The sequence below is a fragment of the Bufo bufo genome, chromosome 2 (assembly GCF_905171765.1).
Source record: "Bufo bufo chromosome 2, aBufBuf1.1, whole genome shotgun sequence".
NCBI classification, from domain to species: Eukaryota; Metazoa; Chordata; class Amphibia; order Anura; family Bufonidae; genus Bufo; species Bufo bufo.
Genome location: NC_053390.1, coordinates 72,412,296 through 72,424,686, shown reverse-complemented (window position 1 = coordinate 72,424,686; position 12,391 = coordinate 72,412,296). Strand labels below are relative to the sequence as shown.

At 47.3% G+C, this 12,391-nt stretch overlaps 1 protein-coding gene across 1 annotated transcript in view; it reads right to left on the bottom strand.

Moving 5' to 3' along the window:
- Positions 1-4,545: 4,545 nt before the first annotated feature.
- The window catches only part of FANCG (FA complementation group G), a 69,164-nt gene continuing 61,318 nt past the window's right edge, over positions 4,546-12,391 (bottom strand). The window contains exon 15 of the mRNA XM_040421205.1: positions 4,546-5,170. Coding sequence (XP_040277139.1) covers positions 5,026-5,170 — 145 coding nt within the window. The 3' untranslated portion in view covers positions 4,546-5,025. The remainder of the gene's footprint in view (positions 5,171-12,391) is intronic.

The following is a 12,391-nucleotide window of genomic DNA, read 5'->3' as shown; positions in this document are numbered from 1 at the left end:
GGTTACAATGTCCACTGGATAAAGGATACGTGTTAGAATAGTGGGGTCTGACTACTGAGACCCCCATCCATCACAAGTGCAGGGTCCTGTGCCGCCGACAGGTTAAGCACGTGCACTGCCACTCCATTCAGACTATGGGATTGCTGGATATTGTGGTGTACTGCTCTCGTCCATCTCTGGCAGTCTCATAGAGATGAATGGAGCAGCAGCATACATGCCCAACCTGTGCTCTACATGCATTGAGGGGCTTGACCCTTTTTCTCATGATTGGTGGGGGTCCCAGGAGTCAGACCCTCAAGATCTAACATTCCCCTATTCAGTGGAAAACCAATTCTAACCAGAATATTGCTTTAAGATAGCTAGAAAATGGCCTCCTAACAGGGAGACATAGAAGAGTTATGGCCCAGCACCCCATGACAGTGATATACCTACAGCCGATTAGTGCCAACCACAGTGCCCCAACACTAGTGTCAGTGAAAGCCCAACTGATGGGTTCTTTGGATTGCTGAGGGAACCCAGCCGTGATCTCATCCAGACCATCCCTAGTGACCCATGAGTGCCAACCACAGTAATCGCTGACCTGCTCCTATGTTTCTTACAGTCCTTCATGGATGATCGGTAGGGAAGGAATATCTGGGCACTGCCCTCAGACACATTGGTCACCTGACAGCCCTGTCATCTCCCTGATAACCTGCAGGACCCCCGGGCATGGGCAATGTGATGTGCCCCCGGGTCGCTTCCAGCTACTCTTCGTCTGTCCTGTAGCATTTACATGAATTTAATATTTTGCATACATTGGGCCTACGTTAGACCCCATCGCTGTCCCATTCTGTAAGAGGGCCGATCTCCTGAGGGTCTGAGGGCAGCAGTTATAAAAGGTGCAAGTAAAGGATCTATGTAGAACAGGCACAGCTGTCTCTCCATAGTCATAAGACCTTGGTGGTCTGACATTATTGGGGTCTGTATGACCAAGCATCGGCTGTAAACTAGAATCTGGGCCAGTGGAAACTCCAGCACTGGACCTCACCTCACCCCCTGGCAGGGAAGGATCTAGGTTTGATGGATGTCCAGAAAATAACTCTCTCGGGTGAGTGGTGTTCTGTAAAGAATGAACTTAAAGGGAACCTGTCACCGGGAGTTTGTGTATAGAGTGAGGACATGGGTTGCTAGATGGCCGCTAGCACATCCGCAATACCCTGTCCCCATAGCTCTGTGTGCTTTTATTGTGGAAAAAAACCTATTTGATACATATGCAAATCGTTTATTTTACACAATAAAAGCACAGAGAGCTATAGGGACTGGGTATTGCGGATGTGCTAGCGGCCATCTAGCAACCCATGTCCTCACTCTATACACAAAATCCAGGTGACAATCTATTTCTATTCCTGCACCTCACATGGATCCAGAGATCTCCCCAATTATTGCTCAGCTCGATTTATATTAGGATGTATATAAAAGACTGGGCACACCTGAAGAAATGTGGTCACTGCATTTATTAAAGTTAATTTACGATAATATAGATTAAGTCTAAAAACCCGTATGGCTAAAAAGGAATCTAACAATCCCAAATAGCGAGAACGATACACAAGATATACAAATGATGTATACCACCTGTAGGTAAATGGCAGAACAATACACAGGATAATAAATATAGTGAGGTTAGTACATCAATTGCTAAAAATAAATTTGAGATAAAATTGATAGAATAAATATAGCAGCATAAATCGTCTAGAACAGCATGGGTATATTGTGCCAACTGCTTGTAAGTTTGTTGCAGCAGCGCGAATCCGGTGCGACAACGGAAATCAAAGCTGCTGGCAGCAAAAATGGCAAGTTAGTTCAGAGTTTAGTATTCATTCCGATAAACCCAATATCGAGCACAAAGTCTTCGTTATTTGCACCACAGGTTATCACAGCCTCCAGAATAGGGGTTTGTTCAAAGATATACAACTTTCCTGCTGTGATTTTTGCACACCATTATTACGGGTGGGGACCCTATCCACAGCACCCAAGGAGGGAGGTGGCCACAAAGTCTGGCAAATATTGTTAGCCTCCAGAATAGGCCACCAACCAAATTCATTAGGTCAAGGTGCATCCGAGATAACAGTGCCCGAGCTGTGCGCAGCGGCGTCCCGCTGTATTACTGACCTAGCGGCGTCCCGCTGTATCACTGACCTAGCGGCGTTCCGCTACAGGTAAGTAATAGGATTTGAAATTATTCAGGTCGATTCTGATATCAGAACAGTCTTACCAGTGTTTTGAGACCTCTGCCGTCCTGTGGACTTCAATAGGATACTTTCCTTGTGTCCTTCAGGATGTTGGTTTACCGCGTTGGTGGATTGTTTCACGTGGGCCTGCCGGTTTGGATCCAGGCTCCGGTTTACTACCACTGAGGAAGGGGATATCTCAACCCCGAAACGCGTCTGGTCAGACCCCCCACTTGAATGTGAGTGCACCACAAAGAACCAGTGAAAGACCATTGCCGAATACTAACTTTAAAACCCCGCGGGAGTGGTGGTAGTAAACCGGAGCCTGGATCCAAACCGGCGGGCCCACGTGAAACAATCCACCAACGCGGTAAACCAACATCCTGAAGGACAGAAGGAAAGTATCCTATTGAAGTCCACAGGACGGCAGAGGTCTCAAAACACTGGTAAGACTGTTCTGATATCAGAGTCGACCTGAATAATTTCAAATCCTATTACTTACCTGTAGCGGGACGCCGCTAGGTCAGTGATACAGCGGGACGCCACTGCGCACAGCTCGGGCACTGTTGTCTCGGATGCACCTTGACCTAATGAATTTGGTTGGTGGCCTATTCTGGAGGCTAACAATATTTGCCAGACTTTGTGGCCACCTGCCTCCTCGGGTGCTGTGGATAGGGTCCCCACCCGTAATAATGGTGTGCAAAAATCACAGCAGGAAAGTTGTATATCTTTGATCAAACCACTATTCTGGAGGCTGTGATAACCTGTGGTGCAAATAACGAAGACTTTGTGCTGGACTTTGGGTTTATCGGAATGAATACTAAACTCTGAACTAACTTGCCATATTTTGCTGCCAGCAGCTTTGATTTACGTTGTCGCACCGGATTCGCGCTGCTGCAACAAACTTACAAGCAGTCGGCACAATATACCCATGCTGTTCTAGACGATTTATGCTGCTATATTTATTCTATCAATTTTATCTCGGATTTATTTTTAGCAATTGATGTACTAACCTCACTATATTTATTCCCATCATTTATTGTACATCCTGTGTATTGTTCTGCCATTTACCTACAGGTGGTATACATCATTTGTATATCTTGTGTATCGTTCTCGCTATTTGGGATTGTTAGATTCATTTTTAGCCATACGTGCTTTTAGACTTAATCTATATTATCGCAATTAACTTTAATAAATGCAGTGACCACATTTCTTCAGGTGTGCCCAGTCTTTTATATACATTTTAAGGATTTATTTAGTAGTGGGGTGATACTACTTGACTGTGAGCACCCTGGTTGGTGAACTAGTAGCCCTGTGCGTCCTACTATCCTAGATTATCAATTTAGATTAAGCTGATAGTTCAGGGGCACGTCCTTTCTGCTGCAGATCTCTCCCCATCACAGCCCAGGAGTCGGTTGGAACTGAGCATGTGCGTCCACCTCCGTGAGGTGGACAGAGAAATAAGAACAATCAGCAGGTGGCGCTATACAGATACATTTTATTAAATAACTCAGTGGCTATACTAAATTTTGAATTACCTGCAATCACAAAAGTATTCAGATCCAGGTGCTGGTTTGAACACTGTAGAATATTTTTTTTGAGACAACCCCTTTAATGGTTCAGGCTTCTTAGTTCCAGTGATGGAAAATATGAATATTCCAGCTATAGTATCCCCCTGAGCACAAAGTGAGGGCCTTAAAAGGGTTTTTCCAATTCCGACATTTGTGGCATATCCACAGTATCCATAATTGTCTGGAATGAGAATACCTGTGTATCTGACATTAGGCGGATTGCCTTTGCAGACACTGATACAGAGGATAGGTCATCAGTAGTAAGGTTTCAGAAAACCCCTTTAAGTGCAACGGTGGGCAGGCCCTATCCCCTCAGTGCACCTCAGCTTTGTAGAGTTTGCCACGCCCCCTCCCGATGACTGACAGGACATTCTCATTGTGCTCTTGCCTGGCCCTGGAATTCCTTGCATGCGCTGTAGATTCTACATGCGCAGTAGTCATCCCGGCAGCGGGGAAACTTGAAGGACATGTACTGTACATGCGCTGATTATAGAATCTTAGATGCATGTGCAGGTTTACAGGGCCAGGCAAGAGGACAATGAGGGTGCTTGGCCCTGTCAGTCAATGAGAAGGGGCGTGGCAAATGCAGGAAAGCGCAGGAACTGAGGTGCACTGGGAGGATAGGGCCTGCCCTTTGATGCACTGAAGCCCTAATTTGCATATAAGATAAAACTTTATTCTTTGGTATGGCGAAACATATTTTAACCACACAGGTTTCGTTTTACTCAGCAGGATCCACCCTACCAGGCAGAACGCCTGGATTTAGAGGAGCTATCCCACAAAATATATTTCTCACCTGTCCACAGAATAGTTGATAAATGCTGGGGGGGGGGGGAACAGCTGCTGGAACCCCCAATGGTCCTGAGAGTAGAGGGTCCTTGAGTCTCCTCTCCGAATAGAGTGGTAGTGCACCTAATGGTTCACTTCTCCACTGACTTCTATGGGACTAATAGAGTACCGTCTACATCAGTCCCATAGAGGTTAATAGAGCGTCGGACCACTCCATTCAGAGAGGGAATCTGCGGACTGTTCTCCAGTGGTGGGATCACTGAGGGTCCTAGTGGTGGGACCCCCAGCGATCCAACATTTATCACCTATTCTGTGGATAGGGGATAAGTACTTTTCGTGAAATAAACCCTGAAGCAACACCACCATCTATAATCCTGCTGTCCTCTTATGGGGGAGTCTGTGAGCCCCACTTAGGCTGCAGCCACTGAATGGGTAACAAGAGTCTATGATGACAAAATTCACGTCTTCATGGCCCCGGATGTGCAGCTAGGAGTCGTCATCATCTTCTCTTCATTTTGCACATAGTCCTCCAGTTCTTTAACCAGAGATGCATCCATGGACTCTTCTTTCCGGCTGATGATAGACAGGTACAGGGGCAGATCACTGCGGAGAAAGCAGAAGAGCAGGTAAAGAGGCGGCCAACGAGACCAGTGAGCGGCTCCCGGAAAGCTGCTCTCCCCAATCCCTTCTCTAATGCTCTAGCCTGTGTGTCCGTGTCTCCCCCTTATGTCTCACGCGGACATCAGCTGGGACTTCCTGAAAGAAATGCTGCGAGGTCTCCTCCTATACCCCATGTGAATTGTCTGCAATCCTCAGGCTGGTAATAAATCATAGTTACATAGTTGTTAAAGGGTTTCTACCACTTCGTTTTCACCTAATTAGCTTTCAGACACTAGCGATCCGCTAGTGTCTGCTCTATCAAACCATCCTAATATAACTGCTTATTGTCCTGCCGTTTCGCTAAAAAACGAACTTATATAGATATGCTAATGAGCCTCTAGGTGCTATGGGGGCGTCATTAGCACCTAGAGGCTCCGTCTACCTTCACAAACTGCCGCCGCCCAGCGCGTCCCTCCAGCCCGCCCATCTCCTCCGGAATGCGATCCTCCCCGTGCGCGTCTGTATTCGGCGCATGCGCAGTGAATGTCTGACCGCTTCCCTGCTCAGACATCTCCACTGCGCCTGCGCCGATGACGTCATAGTGCTCCGAGGAACAGGCGCAGTGGAGATGTCTGAGCAGGGAAGCGGTCAGACATTCACTGCGCATGCGCCGAATACAGACGCGCACGGGGAGGATCGCATTCCGGAGGAGATGGGCGGGCTGGAGGGACGCGCTGGGCGGCGGCAGTTTGTGAAGGTAGACGGAGCCTCTAGGTGCTAATGACGCCCCCATAGCACCTAGAGGCTCATTAGCATATCTATATAAGTTATTTTTTTAGCGAAACGGCTGGACAATAAGCAGTTATATTAGGATGGTTTGGTAGAGCAGACACTAGCGGATCGCTAGTGTCTGACAGCTAATTATGTGAAACGAAGTGGTAGAAACCCTTTAAGGTTGGAAAAAGACAAAAGTCCATCAAGTCCAACCTATAATCCTGCTATACTGATCCAGGGAAAGGCAAAAAAAAAAAAAGAAGCTTCAAGTGATTTTGAAACAAAAAGTCACGTAAACCCTTTCTGAAGCCGTCTACGGTATTTGCTGTGAGCAGCTCCTGCGGCTGTTCCAGAGATTCGCAGCCCTCACTGTAAAGAATGCTGTCGCCTCTTGTGACTGAATCTTTTTTTTCTCCAGGCGTAGGGAGCGGCCCCTTGTTTTTTGAGGGTGTCAATATTTTTTTGGGTGGTCTGTTTACGGCCTCACCTCGTGTTCCAGGTGAGGCCGTATATATTTGTACAGATTAGACATCTTTTTTTCAAGACTAAACAAATTCAGTTTGTTTAATCTTTGCTCATAACTAAGATCTTCCAGGCCCTTTATGTGTTTAGTTTATCTCCTTTGCACTTTTTCTAACTCCAGGGCATCTTTTCTATGGACTGGTGCTGTCACGGACGTTCCTGCGACAGGAGATCTGTGAGACTGGCAACACGTGGTTTGATCTGACATGTTATCCTTTTGGATCAAATGACGTGTGTGTTGTTTCTGGTGCTTGTCAGGCCTTCTTTCCCCAGGTGTGGTTAAGGCCTCTTTCACACTTGCGTTGTCCGGATCCGTCGTGTACTCCATTTGCCGGAAGTGCCAGGCAAAATGCGTTCAGTGTTACTATGGCAGCCAGGACGCTATTAAAGTCCTGGTTGCCGTAGTAGTAGTGGGGAGCGGGGGAGCAGTATACTTACGGCCCGTGCGGCTCCCAGGGCGCTCCAGAATGACGGCAGAGCGCCCCATGCGCACAGATGACGTGATCCATGCGATCACGTCATCCATGCGCGTGGGGCGCCCTGACGTCACTCTGAAGTGCCCCGGGAGCCGCACGGACGGTAAGTATACTGCTCCCCACTACACTTTACCATGGCAAACAGGTTTTAGCGTCCTGGCAGCCATGGTAACCATTCAGAAAAAGCCAAACGTCGTATCCGGTAATGCGCCGAAACGACGTTTAGCTTAAGGCCGGATCCGGATCAATGCCTTCCAATGGGCATTAATTCCGGATCCGGCCTTGCGGCAAGTGTTCAGGATTTTTGGCCGGAGCAAAAAGCGCAGCATGCTGCGGTATTTTCTCCGGCCAAAAAACGTTCCGGTCCTGAACTGAAGACATCCTGATGCATCCTGAACGGATTTCTCTCCATTCAGAATGCATGGGGATAATCCTGATCAGGATTTTTCCGGCATAGAGCCCCGACGACCGAACTCTATGCCGGAACACAACAACGCAGGTGTGAAAGAGCCCTAATGTGGTCATTTTACCTTCTCTATTTATTGTTGTTTCTCCCACTATGCTGTGCGGTTTATAGCTTCTGTTGGACTTGTGGTTAGCTGGTGTGTGGATCTCGGCTGAGTTATTGGTGCTACCAAAGCTTCATTGAAGATAAGTGTTTCGTTTTTTTTTTAATCAGATAGTTTTTATTAACAATATTCCATAGAATAAAGAATGCTTGTACAATTTCTTGGTAATAGATAATAAAGCGGTTACAAAGATCATCACAGAGTCCGTCTGTTCATTAAGCGCATGAAAAGGGTATAATATAATCGATACAATAATAAAGGTCAACAGTGACCGCAATTTACAGTGTGTTATGATTAATTGTACAAGGCATATACGTCGACTTTTTCACTTTTACATAATCAACAAAAATTTCCCACCTAACCAACCAAACCCCCCCCCCCCCCCCCCCCCCCCTCGGCGGTGAAACGGGCACCAGGCTTCCAACCCAGTACAATGCTCATAACTCTAATGGTCAATACCTGAAGTACCACCCATATAAGTACAGCAGGTGTTATCCTACCATATCAGCGGTATTTCAATTATACATACCAGGGAACCCAAACTTGGCGCCATGTATAAGCATCATAGAGAGGAGAATATTTTGATGGACACAGCAGCTCCCGAATCTACATCCTTAGTAAGGGAGACTAGTCAGGGCAACGTATCCTATAGTTTTCCCAAGTTTCCCATATCACATTTCACCACACACTTTCTTTTAACATAAACACCTTTTTCTAGTCGCAAGACTTCCGACAACCTATTTAAGGAATTCTTTCCTAGTCGGAGCTTGCGGTCGAAGCCAATGTTTGGCGATCAATGTCCTGGCCTGAAAAAGCATACGTTGTACTCCTAGACGGTGGTGACGATTTTTAATGTCCAATATTCCAGCCACGCATGCCCTCGGTCCAGGCGGAACCAATATGTTATAGGCGTCTTTGAGAAAAATCAAAATCGCCGTCCAAAAATTCCGGAGTTCCGCGCAGTCCCAGAGCATATGCATTAGGGATGCAGGACCGTTACCACACCTAGGACAGTCCGCATTTACCCGAACACCTATCTTACATAGGAATTCTGGGGTCCTGTACACACGGTGCAGTAAAAACAACTGAGACATACGGTGTTCCTCACACACCGACAGTTGGGGAGTTAGCGCTAAAATCGACTTCCATTGCTCCTCCGAAATCGGCCCCACCTCTGCCTCCCATTCATGCTTGACTGCTAGGACCTCTTGTTTCAATGATTTTACATACAAATTCCTATAAATGGATGATATCAAACCACATGAGGAATTGTTTGTAAGGATCTGTTGAAACAGCAGTACCGTAGTACATTTCAATGACGTCGATTGTGCCTGCTTCTGGAAAGCATGGCGTAATTGCAGAAATTTATAAAAGGCCCATTGCGGGAGACCAAATTCATTTCTCAACTGTTCAAAGGACTTAAAAAGATACCCGAACTCTGTAACTGATACAAAAATCTCACTCCCTTGCGCTCCCATGGTGTAAACCCTTCTAAATGGAACATTTCGGGCAGATGCGGATTTCTCCAGATAGGGGAGACCTGCGTAAACTCTTGAACTGCAAGCAACGTCCTGCATTTTTGCCAGATCTTGTGTATCATTGCAAGGGTTGGATGACCTGACATCTTATCGGCCAACCCCCCATGTTCTAATAGAGTCACCGGGGAGTCCTGGCCTATGATATGGGCCACCAATCTAGCTGAGGTACTATCCCCAGGGTTTCTCCCCCATCCTCTTAGCTGCTGCAATTGAGCTGATAAATATTATAACCAGGCGTTTGGGATTGCAAGTCCCCCCGCCTCCTTCCCTCTTTGCAGTGTATCAAGACGGATCCAAGCTTTTTTGCGACGCCATATAAGGTCCCTAAATAATCTATTTTGACAAATATCCTATGAGGTATCCAAATCGGGAATTATGCAGGACATACATAAGCTTGGGCATAACAATCATTTTAAGGAGGTTGCTCCTCCCAATTTCCAACATTGGTAGTTTGCACCAGGCTTTAACCTTCTCAGACAATGTATTCAATAACGATTCCATGTTAAGTTTAATATAGCTATTCGGGTGTGCAGTAACTAGGATCCCCAGATATTTGATTTGGTGCGCAACCTGTAGCGGGCAAGACTGAGGAAGGAGGGTTCTGGCAGGGTTATCCAAGGGTAGAAGAATAGACTTAGGCCTCTTTCACACTTGCGTTGTTGGGATCCGGCATGCACTTCCGTTGCCGGAGGTGCCTGCCGGATCCGGAAAAACGCAAGTGTACTGAAAGCATTTGAAGACGGAACCGTCTTCCAAATGCTTTCAGTGTTACTATGGCACCCAGGACGCTATTAAAGTCCTGGTTGCCATAGTAGGAGCGGGGAGCGGGGGAGCGGTATACTTACAGTCCGTGCGGCTCCCGGGGCGCTCCAGAATGACGTCAGAGCGCCCCATGCGCATGGATGACGTGATCACATGGATCACGTGATCCATGCGCTTGGGGCGCCCTGACGTCACTCTGGAGCGCCCGGGGAGCCGCACGGACGGTGAGTACACTGCTCCCCCGCTCCCCACTACACTTACCATGGCTGTCAGGACTTTAGCGTCCCGGCAGCCATGGTAACCACTCTGAAAAAGCTAAATGTCGGCTCCGGCAATGCGCCGAAACGACGTTTAGCTTAAGGCCGGATCCGGATCAATGCCTTTCAATGGGCATTAATTCCGGATCCGGCCTTGCGGCAAGTGTTCCGGATTTTTGGCCGGAGCAAAAAGCGCAGCATGCTGCGGTATTTTCTCCGGCCAACAAACGTTCCGTACCGGAACTGAAGACATCCTGATGCATCCTGAACGGATTACTCTCCATTCAGAATGCATTAGGATAATCCTGATCAGGATTCTTCCGGCATAGAGCCCCGACGACGGAACTCTATGCCGGAAGACAATAACGCAGGTGTGAAAGAGCCCTTATCCCAATTAATTCGTAATCCAGATCTATCCCCAAACTCCTGAAATAGGGACATAATAGGACCTAAGGATCTTTCCACATTACCCACATAGATTAACATATCGTCCGCATACAGGGACACCCTCTCTTCCCGGGACCCACAAGGGAAGAGGGGACAGCGGGCACCCCTGACGAGTTCCCCTACCCATTTCAAATGCCTCTGATATACCCCCATTGGCCCGGATCCTGGCCATGGGGCCATTGTACAGCAACTGAACCCAGGAGATAAAGGTTGTCCCAAATCCCATGACTCGCAGCACCTCCCAAAGATAGCTCCATTCAACACTATCAAAGGCCTTAGCCGCATCCAAAGAGAGGACAGCCCGTCCTCCTACTGAGTCAACCTTCCTCTGAGTATTAAGGAAAAGTCTCCTTAGATTAACCGAGGTAGACTTATTCGGCATGAATCCTGTCTGATCGCTATAAATAATATTTGTAATGACCGATTGTAACCGATTCGCTAAAACCTTTGCTAAAATCTTAATATCAGAGGTCAACAGAGAAATCGGACAGAGTCAGGGAATTTGGGATCCTTACCGGGCTTGGGCAAGACCACTACAATAGCCTCCCTCATAGAGGCAGGAAGGCTCCCTGTTAACAGGGCATCATTAAAAACCGACAGGAGGTGAGGCAACAGGACACCGCTATATTTAAAAAAAAAACTCTGCTGGCAGCCCATCTATCCCAGGGGCTTTTTCATTTGGGAACGATTGTATCGCCACCTCCAGCTCGGCAAGAGTCAAAGGGCCATCTAAATATGTCACACTCTCCGCTGACAGTTGCGGAATCGCAATTCCTTCTAGATATGTGGCTATGTTTGTAGAGTCCACCTCTAATTTTGTCCTATAAAAGGGATTCATAATAGGCATGAAATACTGCCAAAATATCTTCGTCCGTCGTGGCAATAGAACCATCAGCCCTCTGAAGAGACAAAACTCTAGATGGACCATCCTGGGCTCTAATAACCCTCGCCAGTAACTTCCCAGAACTTTCTCCCGCCTCAAAAGACTTTCGTTTAAGAAAAAACCTGCGTGATTCCTCATTAGTCCTATTAGGGTGACACACATACCTCTCCTCCGCCTCCACTACCAGAGCCTGCAACTTTTTCTGAGCGTCCCTAGTTTTAGATTTATGGTGACTAATCTTTTGGATGTACAAACCCCTGACAAATGCTTTGCATGTATCCCATACTACCCCCAAGGGCGCCGAACCCACGTTCTGGGTAAAAAATTATCTAATTTATTCCCCAATTCCACCCTCCCATCTACTAGCTGTAACCAGAAAGGATTAAGCTTCCAAGCCCCAACCCCAGGGGGGCGTCTGGTGCCCAGTTGCAGTTCTACATAAATCGGGGAGTGGTCGGAAAGACTTCTTGGTAAGTATTTAGGTTGGGTTCAGACCTGAGCGTATTCGATATGCGCTGTTTACAGGTGTTTTTATCGGGCGTATTTTGGGGCGTTTTTGTATTTTTGAAACGCGCGTTCTTGCTATTGACCACAGAGGTGTACAATGAAAAACAGAGGTGTTACGCGCGACAATACGCCCCAAAGAAGCGCCTGTACTTCTTGGGGCGTAGGGCGTTTTACAGCGCGTTCGTACGCGCTGTAAAACGCTCAGGTGAGAACCATGCCCATAGGGAAACATTGGTTTTTGCCTGTTGAGCGTTTTACAGCGCGTAGGAACGCGCTGTAAAAAGTTCAGGTGTGAACCCAGCCTAAATGTCAGTCACCAGCGACAGTACCTCAGGAGTGCCTATGGCTAAGTCAATTCTAGATAATGAATGATGCGAGCTAGAATAACAGGAGAACTGCCGGGCGGTAGGATTTCTCACCCGCCACATATCATGTAGATCCAGCTCCCGCAGCACTTTGGCGAAATTAGAGTCTCTACCCCCATCTGAC